This window comes from Sporothrix schenckii, assembly GCF_000961545.1.
Source record: "Sporothrix schenckii 1099-18 chromosome Unknown Cont41, whole genome shotgun sequence".
NCBI lineage: Eukaryota > Fungi > Ascomycota > Sordariomycetes > Ophiostomatales > Ophiostomataceae > Sporothrix > Sporothrix schenckii.
The window spans coordinates 1366505-1388377 of NW_015971142.1; the positions used below are offsets into that span (position 1 = coordinate 1366505).

Genomic DNA, 21873 nt, shown 5'->3' on the forward strand with positions numbered 1-21873 from the left:
GGATATTCCGAGACAATGGCAAAACACGCGGCCCTCGGACAAACCGGTAGGAACAAACCGGTATGATCATGATCACCATGTCTGCTATACCCGAGAAATCATTGCGTCGATCAGATCATCACGGCCAAACCAGGAACAAAATGTCTCAAAGTCCAAAGGACAGGAGTCACCGATACGGCAACGACAAAAAAAGACGCAGATATAGATTGACATAGCCAACCAACAGCCAAGATTGTTTCCGTGTTTCGCTTCCGCCGCGGTGAGCGTGCGTGGCAGCCGTCGACGGTCGCTTGTAACGATGGGCTCTGCGGCATGCTTTCTTGATTGCGTACCGCTTTGCTACGGACAATTTCGAATTGACCCCTGCTTGGCAGCTGCGAAGCGAGCTCGATCTACATTTCTTCCTAATCTACGGATAGGCGATGGGGACCAGCAAATTCCGGGTAAACGGGGTTGCTGTGTCGCGACAATGCAAGAATGCCAATGTGCCTCTAGGCGTTATCTGTGGCTGTCCTGCGACGCGGTGGCTATTCCTCGGTGTGCCAAGATTCCAAGGTCGACATGGTATGATATCTTGACGGTATGGCCAACCAAGACAGGTTATAAAAGGATTCCGGAATTGATGAGGCGTGCGGACAGACGGGATCGCGATAGGAACAGTACAAGAAACTGAACCAAGGATGGCTATACTGGACAACATATAGGCGTCTCGAACGGGACGATGTATACCGAGAGCTGGGAAGTGGCACAACCCAGGCACAGGGTTCTCGGTCCTTGCGAGGGTGTATTCCTTGCTATGCGTATAAATGCCGCCGCAGATTCCCTCTCTCTTTTGACAGCTCAAGCTTTGTGTAGTGCAGTGTCGTGTTATCCACGTGTCGTTTAACTGCAACAGCAACCCTACATCCCACTCGCCTACCTAATTACAACGTCATGCGCTACATACGCCTATTGCTGGCACTCCCGTGCCTGATGTCGCCGGTGATGGCGAGAGTCGACCCCCTCAATGCCGGGCGTACACTGACCGGCTGGGACTGGTAAGTCGGATTGGAGACCGGCGGGCGCAGCGGGGACGTGTGTTGCCCTCACGCAGCGTACCACTAACATTGCAGCTGCAAACCGGCGTGTGCATGGTCCAATCTGGCCTCTCAGGCCGGTGCATCGTACGTTCTTCCCAGTGTCTTTTTTTTTTTTGGTCTTGTGTCCCTTCTTCATCCTGACACAATCAGAGGCAGCGTCCGTGTTTGTGACAAATCCGACAGACCCATGTCGCTCGCCAACGGCCAACGCGAGGACAGCGGCTGCAGCAGGACACCGGGCAACGCCTATCTTTGCTCCGACTACAGCCCCCACATTGTCGACGAGAAGCTGTCCTATGCCTTCGCCGTGACCAATGGCACGGCGGATTGCTGCAAGTGCTTCGAGCTCACCTGGAAGGACGGCCCCGTCGCCGGCAAGCGTGTCCAAGTGCAGGTCATCAACTCGGGCGGCGACGTCAACACCGAGACGGGCCGCGACTTTGTGATTGTCACGCCCGGCGGCGGCGTGGGTCCCAATGGGGGCGGCTGCAATGCGCAGTATGGTGCCAACTGGGGCCGGGCGTACGGCGGCGTGACGAGCCGCGAAGACTGCGCGTCGCTGCCGAGCTCGCTGGAGAGCGGGTGCTACTGGCGGTGGAACTGGGCGCGGGGCGACGTCAACAACTGGAACGTGTCGTATGTACCGATTACGTGCCCAGACTACCACACACAGATCTCGGGGTGTTCTGCGGGGCGGTAAAGTTGTTTGTACGAAGAGGACGTGTCGTCTTTTGACGTTTACCGTTTGTCGTTCTTACCTTTTCTTCTTGGATTGTGGCGGTGATTATTGGGTGATGAAATTAATGGTATGGTATTTCGGTATGTTGACAAAATAGTTTAATAGGCGTAAAGAATTGTTTTTTTCTCTCGTATGGACCGGCGCCAGCTTTGTCGTGCTTGCGGTGTGCCTGTTGGAAGAGCGGCGGCGTCGAGCCGAGGAAGGACGGATGCAAATCTAGACAACTCGTATCGAAGATTAAGAGTCAGTTGTGCGAGTACGTCGATATTCTAGAAAAATGCATAGTCACGACGCCGTCATAAAATTCAGGGGTACACAATCAGTCTAGTAATATTGTCAATATACGGTCGGTAAGGAAATAGTAAAAGGATAAAATCATAGTCTGTCGACCCCGGGCGTAGAAAACTAGTCTTTGATTTACAATAATATAATACTGACGGTTTCATATCGTAGGAAGATGGCCGACCATGTTACGGGTCGACCGGTCAGGAGTATAACTCTCGCTCCCGGTATGTTATGTGGTCAGGCTTGGCCACTTTCCTTGTTCGTGTTGGTATCATCTTGGATTGTCCAGCTGGTATGCTTCTTCACTTGGCGTATTCATACTGCAGCTGGTGCACAGCTCGTCCAGGGCAAGCCATACATCGGTTCCGCGGAGCAGCATGCCGAGTCGACGCCATCACGGAAGCCGCACGGGCACGGCGCGTGGAGTATGCGGCCCGCTTGGCAGAGACGGTGCAAGCCCAGTCCACCCCGTCCAACCTGACGGCCGCCATCAGCAAGCACAAACATATTATACAGTCGGCCGTGGACGAGGCACAGCGGATGGTTGCCACGGCTATGCAGCTTTGGGCCACGACGTACCATCCATATGTCAAGAGTCCGCGACGCAATATGTACTTAAAGGGGCAGTTTTGGGGGCGCCGGGAGGCTAGAAATGGCCTTATTGGCAGCGGCACACTAGTTAATAACGCAATCAGCGGATTGGTAGTTCGGTTGGTGACGGCCAGCGAAAACCGCTGTTATACGTTTCTTTTTTGTAATATTTCTGTCGTTTTTTGTCGTCGCTCTTTAGTCCTTTTAAGGCCATGCCGTCTGTATTTAGTTTATTTTTTTTTTATTTTTTTTTTTTGTTTCATTTACTCGCTTACTGTTTATACACCTTCACTCCACGCAGTGCGGCATACTTTGGTTTCGTCGCTTATATACATCCACAATTCATATGTACATAACACGCACAATTCATCCCACGTACGCCATATCGTCCCGTTTGAATTGCGGTAGAAACGTAGCATACGATGAACTGGCCATAGAGGCCAAAGTATGACATACACCGTATTCGTCGACTAACATTGTACTACGAAGATGCTGATCTTTGGCCCAAAATAACTGACTCGCTGTGGAGAAAGTCAGTGATCATCACGACTGCAGACGGCCTTTAAGACAACACGACAGGACGGCCAAGACGACCGAAGCGCGATAGGCGAGATCGTCCTGTCGTCCTGTCTATCTTTTTGGTTTACCGGCTCGTATTCGCAGGTGTGCACTTCCAGATGTGCACACCCCAACATCCTTCTCTGTTGTTGTGTTCTTGGCATTTTGCCCCTGTTGTCTGCAATTCTGCCAAGATGCATGCACACGGGCGATGATCGCCTGGCGCCGGCGTACCGATTCTATGGTGTACTACATTGTGGTACTGCAAGATACCTTAGCTGGTTGGATACGTGCTCGCCGTGTGTTGGACATTTGTGATGGGTGCATCGAAGCAGCCACCACCGCGGTCCGTACAGCATACAAGGGGGAAAGATGGGTGATTCGGTACATTTCCCCGCGGGGCGTAATGCACGACGGGAACGGCCTTCTGGGCGAAGGAGGAAGGAAGCTGCAATGGAGGTAGCTTTTGGAGCATTTGGAGAACTTCTGGGGTGCTGATCTTGGCGACGGCTCGGAATCACCACGTGTTGAGGTCGTGGTGAGGTTTCGGGACCCCAAGAGACTGGGGAGACAAGAAGACGAAAAAGACACCACAAGGCCAAAAGAGACTGGCGTGTTCTGTGGTTCAAGTTCGCGGATCACCACGACGATGACTTGTTGGGGAGTGATCGGATGGTCAGCGACCGGTTGACACGTTGATGGACGACTACACGGTAATTGCTACGTAAAACCGCAGGTACGTTATTATGCGCTACATGTTGGTCGAGCTCGTCGGCCAAAAGCAACGGCCTCATGTCGGTTGTCCTTTTCAGTGTCTCCATCTTTTGGCCATTCGTTTCATCGTTCTCTTCGTCGGTCGATCCTCTGACCATTTGCTTGCTTTTTCTTTTGGCTCCGGATTTACGTCGTAAGTCGGCCTATCAACTCCGAGTCGTTGGTAATTTATTCTCCCTGGCGTCGTTGTATTGCCACTTCTGCTATGTTGTACTTGCTTACGACGTACGGAGTACACCTGCTTCCTGCTCCCAGGAACCAGCGTCTCCCACTTCTTACCGGTAGCTTACCGATTTCCCACTTCATCCCACTTCTCCCACCTCCGTCTCCGGTCCTCTCGCTTGTCACAAGTCTTGATGTGACATTGTTCATTCTTCGTCTTTCTCGCTCCTCCAAGCAAATGCCAAACTGCGAAATCCCAAGTACCAAGAACAAAACGCGGCTCGCAGCGCCCTACCGGTATTGCCAGGGCATCCCTTGTTTGGTCGAAAGGCCGTCTAACTCGTCTACAGAGTAATACTCGTCTTACATTTGCACGTCGTTTACTCCGAAAGGGCGAGGCAGCCAGCTGGTGAAAAGGGCTCCGAAGCTATGGCCAGGTAGGGCGGCAGGAGTGTGATCACTTGCAGCCAAGGAACATGTGGTGGCGACCTCTGTGCTGTTTGACAGGCCCCAGTCGGGACAGTGCAGAGCGATGATGGTGTGAGAGACTGCAGGGTGTGGAGCCGTCTTTGACTGGCAAAACAGGAGAGGAGCTCGCAATCCCAAGGGACCATGGGATTGAATGGAACCACGGCCAGCAGACGAACTCATGGAAAGACTGGGGTTGGGGATGAATGGGAGATGAATGGAGATGAATGGAGTTGAATGGGGTCCAACAGACTGGGGTAGGGCCTCGGTTGGACAGACGTGACGAAAAGAAGAAATGATTTGCGTTTTGGCTCGAAATAGGGCCTCTGTACAGAAGAACCCGGTCGTCAACGAAGGACGTTGTTCTTCCTCCGATGCACAAACATTGGCTTGCAGTGGAATTCACGTGACCACGGATCCGGCTAAATGTGGGCAGAGGAACTTTGTCTTCTTGTGCTCGTTTGCGCCTCTACGACAACAGACAGTCGAAATACAATCAAGACCGACGAAGCCAGAATGGTGTCTGCTTTGCTCCGCAGGAAGAGGCTCGAGGCACCGGAGTGACATACAAGTGCCGTGGCAAGCCTATCATCGAGACAGCGCTCCGGCTAAAAGTACGGAGCAGAAGGCGGATGTCGTCCAGTAAAACGGACAGTGGATGTTTGCAGTGAGTTGCAGTGGGAGTTGGTGAGGTCGCAGCGAGGGAGTGCTAGGCTAATCCCCGCGTCGGCCGCACTACGGCCTTTTACACCTCTCCCGGGCCACCATGCCTGAACGGGAAGGTAGAGGACGCCATTTACCCACCTCTGCCATTTCCCCATGGGCTTCACCCACACAAGCGAATTCTTTATTTCTGAACTCTCTCACTCTGTTCCTCTCCATGCAAGTCTGTTGACACTGCTTGGACCGGACGATGCTCAGAGAGGCTAAACCCCGGACACGACCATTTCGACGTTACGTTACTAGGTTGGGCTCTCCACATGGCATTCTGGCGATCTCATTCTATTTGCCTGTCCTTTTTACGATGGAGCACAGCACATTCTCCTCTTCCCTTGTCTCCCTCTCTCCACAGTCCTGTGCTCTCCCTTTGTCTCTCCTTTGTCTCTTTCTCACGCGTCAAGCATCCTCCTCCACTGTATCCTCCACTACGATGCCAGAAACCGGTTTTCATAGAACACACTCCCCCAAAGACCCCCCCTCCGCACCGATTCTCGACTCGACAACCCTGGTCCGTCTTACGGTTGCAGTCAAAAGGTTTCTCGACAGAGTCGCCACAGAGTGTCGGGTCCTCTTGTGCGTGTTCGGCCTCAAGTCTGGTTTGGGACAAAATCCGTCGAGTCGACGCGCCGAAGATGACAAGACAAGGGCGCCTCTCTTACATCGTAAACAGCACGAAACCTTGATCCGTATACTTTGCAGCTCCACAGCATTATAACCGCTGTGGGACACTGCGCTGAATCCTTCGTATCGCGCGCACCCGACGTAAGACTCCGTACGCTGTATTCTCCAATTATGCACCTATCAGTAGCCTTTGTATTCTCCCCGCACCAGAGTACAACATGCTCGACACAGCTCCGTCGTTTCTGGAAAATTAATTCAGGCCCGTAAATGGGTACTCGAGGTACAGAAGTATTCCTTTTTCGAAACGAGAAGGTACATGTGGCTCACCGTAGGAGGTATTTTCTTTTTGTGATTGTCTGGCGAGTCCGAATTATGGAGAATGAGAAATGGAGCGTTGTACTTGGGGAGTTTCGCACATGTCCAGGTCCTGCGTCCTTCACCAACCTGATCACACGCGAAACATGATTGCCACTCGGCGGGAGATGCACCGACAAATCGCACCTGTAGCCAATCACGCCAGCTCATCTCCAGACGGACTCCTCCTGGAGTCATCAACAACAGGGCCATCACAAAGGACCAACCAAGTACCCGTACTAACATTTGGTGTGCGACATACGGGGAGCTGGGGAGTACTCCACATGGAGAACGCAGGATGGAGAACAAACACGAAATATGCTGTCCCATGTCAAAGGTCCCATGTCAAAGTCGGTGCACGCGCTTCCGGTTAAAACGGCCCCTCTGTGCGGGACAAGGAGGGGGTAGGATAACATGAACTACTTGAATACGTGAATACGTGGAGGCGAACAGGAGTATCCCCGTACATCGTGTACTGTGGTAGCGTGTGCAGACACATGGGGCAGGGGGTCTTCTGTGCGAAAGAACTCGTGGTGAAGCTCACAGATGCCGATCACCATACCGAGCGGCAAAAGACATTAAAACCCCCCCAGCCGCGCCTGCTTGCCGCGTCTGTCCCACGTTCTTCTCCTTTTCCCTCTTTTTTTTTTGCTCTCCTTCGTTTTCTTTTCTTCTTTTCTCTTTCTTCCTGTCAACAACGCTCATCACCGTCGACAAACACATCGCCCATCATGAGCCAAGTCAACACAGAGAAGCCGTCCGGCGTGGCGGAAATCGAGGCCCAACCCGCCAGCAACCAGGGCCCCGTCTACGACAGCGATGACAAGGTCGACTACAACCGCACCGGTGCCATCGATGCTGAGCAGGCCGAGCATGACATGACGGTGCTGCAGGCCGTCCGGGCCTATCCTGCCGCCAGTTTCTGGGCCTTTGTCATGTCCTGCACGATTGTAAGTACTCGTGTAGATGCTGCCCGTAGATACCCTGTTTTCGGGGCCGGTTAATTTGCCCTGAAAGTTGCTCGCAGCCCGCTAACCTCCTTCTCAGATCATGGAGTCGTACTGTGTGTTCCTGATGGGCCAGTTCGTCGCCACCGAACGTTTCAAGGAGGACTTTGGTATCAAGAGTACCGTCACTGGCAAATGGATCATCACCGCGTCCTGGCAGTCTGCCTTCCAGTGCAGTGGTCCCGTTGGCGCTTTCATCGGTGTGTTTATCGCCGGTCCCATCACCTCCTGGATCGGCTACCGCTGGGCCACCATTGGCGGCCTCATGTTCCTCAATGCCTTCATCTTCATCTTCTACTTTGGCACCAGCAACGGCATGTTCTTCGCCGCCCAGATCCTCGAGGGCATTCCGTGGGGTGTTTTCATCGCCAACGCCCCCGCCTACTGTGCCGAGATTGTGCCCCTGCGCCTGCGTGCCCCTGCCACGCAGATGCTGCAGCTCTTCTGGGCCGTCGGCTCCATCATCGTCGGTGGCATCACCTACCACTACCAGTCCTATGACAACTCGGACTCCTACCGCATCCCCATTGCCCTGCAGTGGATGTTCCCTACCCCGCTGGCCATCCTGCTGTTCATCGCCCCCGAGTCGCCCTGGTGGCTCGTGCGCAAGGACCGTCTCAAGGAGGCCGTCAAGGTCGTCCGCCGTCTCGGCCGTGTCAGCGCCAACGAAAACCCCGAGGACGCCGTCGCCATGATGAAGCGCACGATTGAGCTCGAGAAGACCGAGGCCAAGCCCACCCTTGTTGAGCTGTGGAAGGGCACCGATCTGTACCGCACCCTGATTGTCTGCGGTGTCTATGCCTCCCAGAACCTGACGGGCAACCTGATTGCCAACCAGGCCGTCTTCTTCTTCCAGCAGGCCGGCATGGCCGACAACACCGCCTTCGCCCTCGGTCTCATCACCTCCGCCCTCCAGTGGATCTTTGTCATGCTTTCGTGGATCCTGACCACCTACCTCGGCCGCCGCACCATTTACGTTTACGGCCAGTTCATCAACTGCGCCTTCCTCATAGCCCTCGGTATTGCTGGCTCGGTCGGCACCAGCCCCGCCATCAGCAACGCCCAGGCCTCGCTCGGTCTGATTGTGTCCGTGCTCTTCTGCTTGGGCCCTGCACCGGCCTCGTGGGTCATCATCGGTGAGACGCCGTCCGTTCGTCTCCGTCCCCTCACCACCGGTATCGGCCGTGGCGCCTACTACGTCGTCAACATCCCCTGCATCTTCCTGGCCAGCTACATGCTCAACACCGACAAGTGGAACATTGGCGCCAAGTCGGGCTACGTCTGGGCCGGCACTGCGCTGTTCTGCAGCGTCTTGTCGTGGCTCTACATTCCGGAGATGAAGGATCGCTCGTTCCGTGAGATTGACATTCTCTTCCAGCGCAAGGTCCCTGCGCGCAAGTGGAAGCAGACGATTGTCGACATTAACGACGACGAGTAAGCGACGACGATTTGCCGCGCGTTGAAACATACGGAAACGGCGCTGCATGCACTGTCATGCACGACGTTTGTTGGCGCCCGCGACGATAATCCGCCGGGATCCTCCTAGCGCCCTTTTTGGTAAAGCGGGCGGCGGATCGGGACGGGCAGGGAAAACGGGAATGTTATACAACTAATATATAAGTAAATCGTTTGTGGGTTGCATGAAACTGCCAATTCTCTGTACGCGTTGCATTTATTTCGAGAAAACTATTTTTTGCGATACCAGGTGTAGCATCCACCCAATACAAACAGTACGAGAAGTTGCGTTAATTATCCGGCACTGGATATTATATATTTGAGCCCTGCAGACTTTGACAAATCTTAATCTTTCGCTGAACAACAGCCACTGTAGTTTTACAGTATCATTCATCCGTCAAGTTTTGTTCTTTTACTCTTTTATTGTTTCATCATGTCAGATTTTCTGTCACGGGTCGTACCGCGTCGTGCGTTCTTTCACTCGCTCTACCACTCTACATACACTATCCCCGTCGGCAACGACCTTCTCAGCTCACCGGCCTTCAATTTCATCAACCCACGACACCATCCCGTCAACACCGACAAGGTCTCTCAGCGTATCCCGGCCAGTGCCGTTGCAGGATTGAGCGACGAAGAGATCCTGTCTCTCTTCACCGGGGGCTTCTTTGGCGGCTTCGTCTTCCGCATCGAAAGCTGGCTGCTGAGGATCGCGGGTGCGCGCTTCTTGCCCGCCCGCTACACCAGCTTCCAGCCAGAGCCGCAAGCCGTCGCCATCCGGAGACCGTCCGCCATTCCGAGACGCCAACTGCTCCCCGCTGGCAGTCTCTTCTTCAACTCCTTTCTGCTCGTTGACAAGCACATCGCCGCTCTTGACAACACACCGTCCGAACCTGCCAAAACGGCCGACGTCAACTCGTATGTCGACTACGGCTTCGGATCCGACACGTCCCGGTTTGCCGGCTGCCATCGTTTCCGTGTCACAAGGCTGCCGCCCACGCCGGAGACGAGCGATGCCCAAATCCGAATCGACCTCGAGCACTTTCGCTGCAATCCGCAAGACAATGTGCCGTCGTTGGCTGAACCCATCAAGTGGTTCCATTTCCTCTACGCAAAGGCACTCTTTGCGAACGGCATCCAGGCGCTGTTGAAACGGTGATGCCAAGCGCACACTACCATCAGTTCGAATTTGTCCTTCAGACCCATCTCTTTGCAACAGAGCGTCTCTCTCTTTTTTTGTATATTTTTATTCATCCAATTCTTTTACAACAGTTTAATTTGACTTTTCTAAAAAATATCAATTCATTCGTACGTAGCGGGTTGGGAGCACGAAACGATATTTTAAGCACTGTTATTTCAGACATTATCCTACCATATTTCAAATATTTATTATAACTATGAACAAGATGTGTGAAGCGTCAAATACAAGAAGCATTCCATACATTTTACCAGTCCCTGTTTTATGAAAACAGAAAGAAATTCAAACACAAGTCAAAACGAGGTCACGTGCGCACGTTGCCCCATATTCAAGATTAGTCATCTTAGCGCCCGCCAAATCCAGGAACCAGAATGCAGCCCAAAACCAAAAACTCCAGAGGGGCAATCGGCGGTGATGGTTGGCGGGAGAAAACATTGGAGCCTTGTCTTCTCCTTTCTACGACACCGCCGCGTTTGCGTCATATCGTGTTCCGCAGCCGCCCATCACGCTACCCGCGGGCCACAATAACCAAAACGCAACCTTTCGTACCGCTTAGTTTCTCTCTAGCTCTTCGCATATCGCCTGCAAGGAACCATCAGTACGACAAGCCTCTCCTTACCACCCTTTAAGGGGACGGCAAACAACACACGATTTTGCCTTTAGAAGGCGCCCCTCAACTGGTTGACGACGTCTCACCTTTCCTTACGACACACAATCTGCGCCTCCAGTCGATACGTCACCGACCTCACAACATCCTCCCCCAAAATTGTACCGAGACGGGCCCCGGGGACCGTCGCACAACCCCCGCATCATTATGGCCCATTCCCTCACGGGCCGGCAAGCAGAAGAACTGTACGGATTTCTTTCGGGAGGAACACGTGCTCGTGCTGCCGCCATTGTTCCGTGGGAGCTACACAACTAACGTCGTTTCTGCAGGCACAAATCCATCATCGCTTACTTGGAAGCACATATGCTGCCTGGCGCAGCATCAGCACTCCGGACAGAGACCCAGCTCGGCGAAGACGTTCTGGACGCGGCCACCACGAAGAAGTACGAGACCTTGTTGGAGAAGAAATGGACAAGTGTTGTGCGGTTACAAAAGAAGGTGAGTGACTGCATGAGACCACCCCCGGCTTTCCGTCACGGCGGTCAGACGCTGACATTCATTAGATCATGGACCTGGAGTCCCGAAATTCTGCTCTGCAATCCGAACTGGACTCTCTCACCCCCGACTCTCTCTCCAAACGCAACAAAGACCCGGCATCCTGGCTGCCCAAGGCCCCGCCACGATACACCCTCGAATCCCACCGCGGCGCCATCAACTGCATCGCCTTCCACCCCGTCTTCTCGTCCGTCGCCACGGGCTCCGACGACTACACCATCAAGATCTGGGACTGGGAGGTCGGAGAGCTTGAGCGAACCGTCAAGGCCCACACACGCGCCGTGCTAGACGTCGATTTTGGAGGGCCCCGCGGCAACATCCTCATGGCCTCGTGCAGCTCCGATCTCACCATCAAGATCTGGGACCCGCTCGGCGACTACAAGAACATCCGCACGCTGGCAGGGCACGACCACAGCGTCAGCGCGGTCCGCTTTATTCCGTCGACGGGAAACTGGCTCGTCAGCGCCAGCCGCGACCACACCCTCAAGATCTGGGACGTCAACACGGGCTTCTGTTTGCAGACGCTCCAGGGCCACACGGCCTGGGTGCGTGACGTTGCGCCGACCTACGACGGGCGGTACCTGGTGTCCACGGGCGACGACATGACCGCCCGCCTCTGGGACATCTCTTCGAGTCCCCGCGCCGAGGTCAAGGCCACCATGATTGGCCACGAGCACTACAATGAGTGCTGCGCCGTAGCGCCGCCGACGGCGTACCCGCACCTGGCCGTGCTGGCCGGCCTCAAACGGTCACCACCTGCGGCCAGTGCGGCCGAGTTTATGGCAACGGGCTCGCGCGACAAAACGATCAAGCTATGGGATGCGCGGGGCATCTGCCTGCGCACGTTGGTGGGCCACGACAACTGGATTCGCGCCATTGTATTCCACCCTGGCGGCAAGTACCTGTTGTCCGTGTCGGACGACAAGACGCTGCGGTGCTGGGATCTGAGCCAGGAGGGCAAGTGTGTACGCGTGCTGCCGGCACACGAGCAGTTCATCTCGTGTCTGCGGTGGTCCCCTGGCATTCCCAAGGGCCCTGCCCTCGAAGACAGCAACGGCGGCGCAGGCACTCCCAATGGGGAGATCAACGGTGGAGGCACGCCCAACGGCAAGTCGGCGGCAGCAGGTGCAGCGGCAACTGGCGCCGATGCGCAAATACGGTGCCTTATTGCGACAGGAAGCATAGATATGACACTCAAGATCTTTGCCAATTGAGGTGGAGGCAGCAGCCGTACATGTTTTACGACGCTGCAGCAGCTGCACACCAACCATAACACTCGCACCAAACCTACATACTACACACTAGACACATTTTTCGCATACACAACAAACACACACCAGACACTACCCCGATTTCGATTTTATCATGTACACAAAAAAAGGCAACTGTTTTATACACTGCGATAGCTGGTTAGGAGTTGATGAGGCGGAACACATAAACAAGAGGCCTCAGGAAGGTTGGCTTTGAAAAGAAGTGACGGCCCGTTACCAAGTACCCTATGAAGACTATGAGCATATAATGTTTTACGTGGACGTTGGACATGAAAAGAAAAATACGTGGGACAGAAAGAAAACGGCAGTTTTTCATATTTCCCGTAAGCCTTCATCGTGGTCTTCCTGCCGTAATCTAGACCCCGACAAGACTCTGTGTATGTGATATGAAAGCGTCGTTATTCTTGGACGTCGGCGCCTACAAAAGTTTATTATGCCTTCGGATGTGTCCGGCTTACCCTGGACCTCCTTCCTTCTTCAGATGCCTTGTGCTTCGCTACTTCCCACTCGGTGTTATGTTCGTAGTTTCCGCATTTGTTCACTGGCCAGTTAACTGAGCTCTTTCCGTTTCCTTGATTCGCGAATGCGTATCTTTGCCCTCCTTTTATTTATGTCCTGCTAATTCTTCTATTTTTGTTGTCATCTCGGACACTACAATCGACGACATGATGCCGTCTCCCGCCCCGACTCGGCATTCTGTCCCTTTCTCACAATCTGCAAGGTTAATCGGCAAGCAATTGCCACGGCTACACGGGTTCTCTTTCATCTTGACCGGTCTCTTTTCCCTAGCCTGTGCTCTCACTTAGCTCACGCGACCGTCCTTTGGCATCCTCGTTGCTGTTCCACGAGATTCTTTCATCCATCCTTGGTTGGGTTTCGACAACATTGGAAAACGCTTACTGTGTCCGTCCCTATGGTCATCTATCTCCTCGCTGGTCGTATTCTTGCTACGCGATTCAACAGAGCACGAGACTTCAATTCTGCCTACTTAGCGGCTGGTCGCGTGTCTGTCCGTTTTGCAACTCACAATGTCGGGACAGCATGAAGACCCGCATTCAAATTGGCGGAGCAAGCATATATGGAAGATGCCTGACGAGGTCGAGTCTGTCGTATGCTATGTGATACCCTCTGTACCTTGGAAATGTTGGCAACACACACTGACCATCCATTCTCTTGACTAGCTCATCGTTGCGATCCTCCTAATAGCCATGTTTACTACGAGAAGAAAGAACTACTCCATCATCAAGGGCGACTCGACTAAATCCGAGCGATTCCAGTATGCGCCGCTACAAAATCAACAACCACGGTCTGGCCCGGCGTCTCTAAGCCTCTCAAACGAACCCAGTCAAGGTGACCTGCCACAAAGTCCATCGCCGACGTCGAGTGTCCACGACAACAGTACCGACGGGCAAGCGGACTATCCTGCCAAGTACCGGCGCATACTCGGCCTTTGGACAGTGCGTACGCCCAATTCATCCCGCTTTGCCAACCACTTCCACAGCCGAGTTCTCGTCAAGTTTCCTTTTGTTGTGGAAATTTTGTACTGGACTATCTCATTTTTCTTCTACCGCCTCACTGGTGTCATGGCACAAATTCAATACGGCGGCACCGAAGTGTTGTGGGATGTCGCTCGGGGTCACGGTATTGCCATTCTGGAACTCGAGTCACGGATCTTTGGCCTTGGCGGAAACACAGGCAAAGAGCGCTTTGCCGAGTACCGCATCCAGCAATGGTACCTTACCGGGGCTGACGGCGGTGACTTTCGCGGCCTCTGGTTGACGATCTTAGACCGTGGGTATTCTCTGATTCACATTCCGGGCACAGCTGGGTATGTTCTTCCCATCAACGGAGGCTGCGGTGTTGTCCATTTTTAATCGTCTTCATCTCCCTCTGACCCCCAACTGTCGCAGCTTCATCGCCTTTTACTACTGGTACGCACCAAACTTCAGTCGCTTTGCGATAGTCCGCCGAATGATGACGCTGCTGAATATGTGCGCGTTTCTCATTTTCCTGCTCTATCCGACCATGCCGCCGCGATTTCTTCCATCTGAATTCGGCTTCATCGACACTATCAACGCCGAAGATGCACGGAGTGTGTGGATGAGTGGCCAGTTCGTCAACAAGCTCGCGGCCATGCCCAGCATGCACTTTGGTTATGCGTTCACAATTGGCTGCGTGTTTATCTACGAGTCCGGGTTTCTGCAGCAGCTTTTCCCCGGGAACAAGTGGCGCTTTGTATTCGACAAGGAGGAGAGCGAATCCGACGTCTTGGCCGATGCACCGAGCGAGGACGATGTACCGGAAGGGTGTACGCGGCTCACGCCACTGTTGGCAGCTGGCCAGGGAAAGTCGGTTGTTTCCCGCAGCCTCTTTTTGTTCTTTGGCATTTTCTACCCGTCTTGGATTTTGCTTACGATCGTGGCTACTGCCAACCACTATTTTCTCGATGCTCTTGTGGCGACAGTGTGCGTGTTGGTCGCCTTCCTCTGCAACCGCGTGCTGCTCAACTTCTATCCCCTGGAGGATTGGTGCTTGTGGGTAGCGCGACTCGAAAAACCTCCGCCGACGACCGGCTGGTTGCGACGCAAACCCAGTAGCCCATTGTAGTGCAAGTGCGCGGAGACGACAGCTGGCAGGTTGGTCCCATATTCCATGGTGCTGTCGTTCCTACTGGTCTTCATCACAGATATTGTGTTTTTGAATCTTGGCCACATTGTGGCGTTGGTTTGTTCCCCGGTGGCGGTTGGTTTGTTGACCATGTTTATTTCCAGGCGCTCAGAAGGCAGGAAGGCAGGATGATTGGTGTCATAAGCGGTTTTGGTCCCGTCGTTTTCAGTGTATTTATTTTCAGCTCATATTTTGCCCAGGTGGACGACATACGGCTCGACATTAAGCGTACATATTTGTACAGGCTCGTCATTTTAGGCGTCGGATACGTTTGTTATTCGCACTCACAGAAATATGATACTGTCATTATTATCTGAGGCCTCGTGTTATGTTCGTTTTGGTTGATGAGTTTTGAAGAGTTACCTACTTTTTGAATCTTTAAATTTCATTGAAGTAAATACCCCTGTTTCTCGCGAACGTTTATCAACACGTGACCCACCGGCGCATGGGCTGATAAGAAGTGTTGCTCTGGGCAAGGACGCTAATGCAGGTACTCCATACTTTTGTTCCTGGTTCCTAAGCTTGGGAGTTCAATTCATTCTTTTGCGCCGAGTCTGTACCGGTCGCAAACATTGTCGCAACTTCCGTCGCATTTTTAGTTCTCTCCGAGTTTGTGCCCGTTCCCGAATCGCCGTCATTCCTCGACACTGCGCTTAGCCATCATTACATTGCCAACCATCCATTCCCTCAACCACCCTCGTCACTCGCGCATGTAAGACGACAACCCGCATGTCCAGTATCGATGAGCCCGACGAGCCCGGCGCTGCATTGGCAGTCGATATCGATATGACTGAGGCGGCAGCCGATGAGCAGGTCGGCAGCGCAGCTGCTGCGGCAGCGGAGGTGGATGCCGGGGGCGACGAGAACGGCGAGGCTGCGGCGAGCGAGGACGTCCGGGAACCGACACCGGTGCCGACACGCACACCCTTTGCGTCGTATCTGAGCAGCCGGGTAGTCACGCTGGTGGTGGGCGGTGGCGAGGGTGAGGAGACCAAGGAGACGATGGAGTTGACGGCACACCAGGACCTGCTGACGAAGAGCCCATACTTTGCAAAGTTGTGCGCCGACCTGGGCGATGTGAGTAGCGCGTGCGAGCGGTGAAGAGCGGCAACGTGCATGTCAAGTGACGTGAGGAGAGCAAAGACAAAAAAAAGAGAGGAAAGAGGAAAGAGAAAAGAAGACAAACCAGCTTACGGTGGATGTATGTGTAGGACCGCACCATTACCCTGCCCGACCAGAACCTCGATGCGGTCGGCTGCTTTTTGGAATATTTGTATACGGGCGACTACTTCCCGCGCAAGCTGGCCGGCCATGCCCACGCGCTGGAGGAGGATCCGACGGTGCCTGCCGTCGACGAGACGGGTGCGCAGCTGCTCAAGCACGCGCGCGTCTACACGCTGGCCGAGGTCCTGGGCATGGCCGAGCTGCAGACGTTCGCGTCGTCCAAGATCCACTGCGTGCAGAGCACGGCACAGGGCGAGATTGCGTACGCGCGGTACGTGTACGCGTGCACCAAGGCCGACGACACGACGGTGCGGCACCCGGTGGCCAAGTTCTGGGCGACGCGCAGCCACACGCTGCGGGCGGAGGCCGAGGCCGAGTTCCAGGCCCTGTGCTTGGAGCACCCGCAGTTTGCCTACGACGTGCTCACGCGCGTGCTCGACGAGAAGCTCAGGCGCGAACGGGACGACAAGAAGTACACGTCTGTGTCGTTGTCGTCACCGCAGCCCGGCGGCGGCAGCGGACGCAAACGAGCGCGCAACAGCAGCAGCGTGCAGTAGGGATGCTGGGTGGCGCGACGACGCCGTGGTGGTAGCCGCGGCGGCGGCGCTGAGCTGGCCTGCCGGCAAGCTTGTTTCTTGCGTCCAGGCGCTCTTTTGATCAAGTTGGAATGTCAGCGGCGACTGGCAGACTGTAGGTTATGGTGGGCAAGAGCCATGATGGACCCATGGCCTTGTGTTTCCCCTTGTATTCTCTATACTTGTGTATCTTTTCTTTTATCGGTTATCCTCCTAATCAGTAAAACGACGAGTGTCTCGCTGACTGACATGGCAATGCTCTATTATGTTGTAAGGAGAGAGTTGGCTGCGTTGCGAGCCCACTATTGTCATTGCCAGTAAGGCTTTTGTCCGAATAGGAATAATTCAGAGCCAAGGACGACAACGACATTGATGAGAAGATGTGGCGCATAATATTGAAACCGACTTGAGAATTGACGAGAGGCTCAACGACTTTCGACAAGATGCGTGATTCTCTGCACGGAGCTACAGTGCATCTGTTCGGAGCGGTGGAGCTTGCCACGCAAAGCCACGAGACCGTCGCCATTGCAGTGTCGACCATTCGTACGGTCAAGCAGCAGCAACGTGAGATGCTGGAACGGGCTTTGCAAAGGCGCGGTCGCCGCTCTCGAATGGCTGTGGTTCCTTTACAATATGCCATCACCTTGACCATTGGCAGACACTCTTTTGATCTTGTTCGAGACTATCGCCGCATGTTTTTTGGCTGCACGCAATGCATGGTCGCATTGTCACGGTTTTTTTGCCTGTATCGAAATAGTAGCATGGTTTTACCAACAATACTCTACCATGAATGTCTTATTTTTATGCTAGTTGCTCATGCTGTTTCTAGTCCACAAGTCTGCACCGGGGGATACAACGACTCTGAAGTAAGGCGGCTCGTAAAAGGGCGAAACAGAGTGCGGAAAGAAAAGAGAAATGTCTCGGTAGCTCATGTCTTGGAAAGCGGAAACAGTTCAAAAGCACTGTCCCTCGGACTCCAAGGATGATTGTCGTCACAGTAGATGGTGGGTGCGTTGTTGCGGTAAAAGTTGCCACCTAAGGTATGCACCCAATGAAACCAACATTAAACCAAACAGCCCAGAATGTTTCCTACCTGAATAAGAGAGGACTACGTATATTGCCTTTGGTATGAGATGATGTGTGCAGGGCAGGCAGCATGCGTCATGGTTTGGTTTCCTGCATCGTTGAGTCTTTTGCTCCAATCTCGACATGTTTCATTCGTTTACATCATCTAACCTCCCTGGCTTCCTGCTGCGCAACATCGCAAGCGCATCAAACGACAACGCAGAGGCATGAAGACATGAACAGCGCAGGATTGCACAACATACACTGGCAAAATGCCGTTCTGTTTTTGACATCCAGTAACCCCTGATCCATGCTCCTAGAAGCAGGAATGGGCAGGAATGGGCAGGAATGGGCAGGAGTGGGTGTCATCAAGCGAACAAGCATAAAGGTGTGGAAATACAGCAGGCGCTTGGCGCAACCGGCTTGGGGCAAGAATGGCCAAAGAGGAAGAGACGAGAACGCCGTAAGGCCACGCGAGTTGCGTCCTGTGCCTTGTGCTGTCATTTTCACCTGTCGCTCAAGAGCTACCCCTGTCTCAAGCATATTCATACTACAGTTGCCCTGTTCTTCTCGTCAAAAACAGCCAATGAGAGGGAGCATGGAAATTGAAATGCAGACCCAAAAATGAGCATCGAGTGCATCGATAGGAACTTGGGAAACACCATCGACCGGCACTTTTTGCACCCTGGACATCATTTCTCGCCGTTTTGTGCTGACCACCATCTTCCGGTCCAAGCCGGTCTTTGTTGTCGATCCATTGTCGATATGTCTTTGCTCCTACTACCCCCTAGTTAACCTCCCCGGGATGCACGTCATTCCCTTACCCGCACGAGCCAAGGTGTACAAAAGGGTATTCCGCACAGAGAAGTGAAAGTAGATGTGCTGATTTGTGTCTTGCTTCCTTCCATTGAGATGTAACAGGGTTCTTGGACATCATGAGCAATAAGACACCCAGCAACACAATCACTAGCCGCACGCACTGCATATATATTGGACTAGCTCGTCTCTCTAGCCCGACCGCATCTTTCTTTCTATTCCTAGTTTTTCAGTGTTCTGTTGTCTCGATTTTCTGCCTCTGTTTTTAATTTCTTTCCTTCTTCCATATCCTCTCTCTCTGCAGCCCTCGCTTCGTCCTTCTGCCTCGTCCCGTCTCTGCGTTTGGCCGGGGTGGCACAAAATCGCTGTCCGAGCCAGGGTGCGTGGTCTGGTAATGCCCGGAGCAACTGGTCAGCAGTCAGGATGGCAGGATTGCGCGCCGGAAAAGCCGTGCCTGGAGCCAGGAAAGTAGGGAGCCAGGGGGCACGCATTCAGGGGCAAGGAGTGAAAGGCATGGTGCATATGTATTCCCAGATGCATGCTGCATGTTATTTACAGTACGGCAGGAGGAGTCGCCAGCACTTTCAGACAGCTCATACCGACAGCACAACTGCAAACGGCACTTGCAACGGCATCCAGCCAACAAGACGTCGACAAGTCGATCTTCACCCATGTCCATTCGCCACCACCCCTTCCCAATCACCCTGTTCCAGAGCACAGCATACGACCTGGCGACGTACTTTTGCGTCTGGCTCCTGTCTGCTCAAAATGGACAAAGAGAGACCCCGGGTTTGGGTACGAAATAGAGCGCAAAAATGGCAGACGGCCAAAATGGCTGGCCCTGGACAAAGCGAACAAGGGCATGGGTTTCCGTTTTTGGCCAATCCTGTACTGTATTTGGACATGTTCGGCCCAGTGGCATGATCCAGTGATTCTTCAACGTGTGTCGACGTTTTGCGTTTTTTTTTTAATCTCTTTCTGCTGCCAGCCTCACCGTTTTTTACATAATGTACGTGGAAAGCAAAACAAACCATGGTCCATGGCCTCATGGTTCCGTGTTGTCGTGTCGTGTCTCTGATTTTGCTAATGGAGAGAAGATTTGTGAAAATTCTCGGGGCGCTGCGTCGTCATGCATGTGGCCGAGGACATGCACACATTTTCATGTTGGAGACAGGAGCGACAGCGATCACAGCAAGTAATGAAGCAGAATCAGGCATAACGTAGACTTGTAAAATTTAGGAATGGTTGAGAAAAACTGACAAAGCTGAGGCTGTTGGCCAATCTGCCGTCTCCTGGCAAGTGCTTTTTTTAAAGACATTTACTGCCATTTGCAAAAGGGGCATTTGCATGCATTTGTAGCGCGAGTAAACAACTGATTGCGTCAACTCACATGCAAACAAAAACTCATACGACGCTTGCGTTCGCCTGCCCTTGCACTTGTTGTTTACACTGCAGAGTAAGACGAGGTACAACTTATTTGAACGAACGATTGGCCTCTTGTCTTCTCGGCTACCACACTAGAGCAACTCGCACAAAATTTATAGCTGTGAAAAGCCACATAGTGGTGGCACAGCTATCGCAGCAAACGCGACGTGCAACTTGCTATCAGAACGCACAAACCATTTGGCACGGCGCCTCCCTCTCTTCCCGTCCTTCCCACTCCCGTACACTGGACTCGTTCTTCCCCCGCAGGTGTCTGTTGTGTTTGTGTGTGCACTTTGCCCATTCTCCTTCTCTTCTGATTCTGTTTGCATCGTTGCGGACAGTTTTGTCACTTCTCACGTCGCTCCAACCCCAGCGGACTGTCACAATTTCTGTCATTTTTTTATCATTGGACAAACACCAACTCCATCGTTTGCTGTTTGCGTCCTATTTTCTAAGCTTGAAGTTTGTTTTCTTTGCGGGAATGCACGCTTCCACTCAAGTTGTCCAAGCTTGTTGGAGCTTAATCTCGGACCGAAAAGCGAAGCGCCGAGTCACCGGGAGGATTGAGTTCCATCCAAATTTGGCGCGTCTTGCCTTGTTGGCCTTGTATGAGTGCGGAAGAGCGGAATTCAAAGCAACGACAAAAATACTCTACAGAGACCATTCACGATATAAAAGCCCAATACGCCTCAAGACCATCAAAAAGGTGTGGGTAACGAGGCCCACGTAACCTGGAGAATGAAAAATGGCTGGAGAAAGAACGACGGGAGGTTCACAGGTCACGTTCAAATATAAAAGTTGAGAGCACAAGACAAAACAAAACACAGGTCGCCGATCAAAATTAATATCTGAAAATCAAAGCATATAAAACACAATACACAGACACGGCACCGGCTGTGTATCGTGTCTCTTTCTCTGCCATTCGTTTCTTCTCGCTTTCCTCCTTTCTCTGACTCGTTTCTATTTTCGTGTTGTTTCTCCCTCTAGGGCTGCTGTCGTCTGATTCGTGCTACGGTGTGTGCTTTTGGTTGACGACGGATCCCTGTCTTGACCTTGGGCCCTCTAAGTTGCACTCAATGTATATGTCTCTCGCTCGTTTTGCCCTTTTGAGTGATGCAGATGCAAAACTAATCAAGAGCAGCCGGACGCAGAAAGAGGTTGGAGGCAAGGGGTATAAACAATCAGAGCTGGATTGGGACACTGCCGTTTCTGAAAGTGTATTGTACGTGAGGCCGAACGATGGCCAGCAGCAAAGTCCTTCAAACCAGTTTTATTAGCGTGTTTGACCAAATTTTTCGACGGTGAGATACAAGAGCAAATGCTGTCTGTATGAGTGCTGTGCCCTGTTCATTTGAATCATATGGCTTACCTCGTCGAGATCGGATGGCCCCGTTATATTCAGTGCACGTCCGTTGCCTTCACATCGTATTCTATTCTTACGACTCCTCCTTTGTTACCTTGCATAGTTTTGCGTGACCCGTTTCTTTTGCGTTATGTTTTCAGCTTTTTTTCTACGACGTGGTTCGTATTGCTTCCTCTTTGCAACACAGCGACGTCACAGCTACAAAACACCTCCTTGCTGTGTCGTTGAAGAAAGCAACCCCCCGGTTGCCTCCATCTTATTGGCCCGGGAGTCCTGACTGTCTTTTCTTCGTACCTG

The 21873-nt window shown here is 53.0% G+C and overlaps 6 protein-coding genes across 6 annotated transcripts; all 6 read left to right on the forward strand.

The window, feature by feature from the left end:
- Nucleotides 1-933: 933 nt before the first annotated feature.
- SPSK_07867 (uncharacterized protein) lies at nt 934-1779 on the forward strand (the record flags this gene model as incomplete). Its single annotated transcript, XM_016734520.1, has 3 exons — nt 934-1037; nt 1113-1163; nt 1263-1779. The coding sequence occupies 3 exons, from the start codon at nt 934-936 to the stop codon at nt 1777-1779; spliced, it is 672 nt and encodes a 223-aa protein (XP_016590765.1).
- Nucleotides 1780-7082: 5303 nt separating this feature from the next.
- On the forward strand, nt 7083-8796 carry SPSK_07361 (MFS transporter, SP family, general alpha glucoside:H+ symporter; the record flags this gene model as incomplete). Its single annotated transcript, XM_016734025.1, has 2 exons — nt 7083-7301; nt 7399-8796. 2 exons carry the CDS (start codon nt 7083-7085, stop codon nt 8794-8796), a joined length of 1617 nt encoding a protein of 538 aa, XP_016590766.1.
- A 450-nt stretch (nt 8797-9246) lies between these two features.
- On the forward strand, nt 9247-9969 carry SPSK_07944 (uncharacterized protein; the record flags this gene model as incomplete). Its single annotated transcript, XM_016734597.1, has 1 exon — nt 9247-9969. One exon carries the CDS (start codon nt 9247-9249, stop codon nt 9967-9969), a length of 723 nt encoding a protein of 240 aa, XP_016590767.1.
- An 853-nt stretch (nt 9970-10822) lies between these two features.
- Nucleotides 10823-12384, forward strand: SPSK_07440 (1-alkyl-2-acetylglycerophosphocholine esterase; the record flags this gene model as incomplete). The annotated part of the gene is made up of 3 exons (XM_016734102.1): nt 10823-10911; nt 10945-11113; nt 11179-12384. The coding sequence occupies 3 exons, from the start codon at nt 10823-10825 to the stop codon at nt 12382-12384; spliced, it is 1464 nt and encodes a 487-aa protein (XP_016590768.1).
- Nucleotides 12385-13469: 1085 nt separating this feature from the next.
- SPSK_07430 (uncharacterized protein) lies at nt 13470-15048 on the forward strand (the record flags this gene model as incomplete). The annotated part of the gene is made up of 3 exons (XM_016734093.1): nt 13470-13550; nt 13623-14269; nt 14352-15048. 3 exons carry the CDS (start codon nt 13470-13472, stop codon nt 15046-15048), a joined length of 1425 nt encoding a protein of 474 aa, XP_016590769.1.
- Nucleotides 15049-15837: 789 nt separating this feature from the next.
- On the forward strand, nt 15838-16889 carry SPSK_07732 (uncharacterized protein; the record flags this gene model as incomplete). The annotated part of the gene is made up of 2 exons (XM_016734389.1): nt 15838-16185; nt 16320-16889. 2 exons carry the CDS (start codon nt 15838-15840, stop codon nt 16887-16889), a joined length of 918 nt encoding a protein of 305 aa, XP_016590770.1.
- Nucleotides 16890-21873: the final 4984 nt, after the last annotated feature.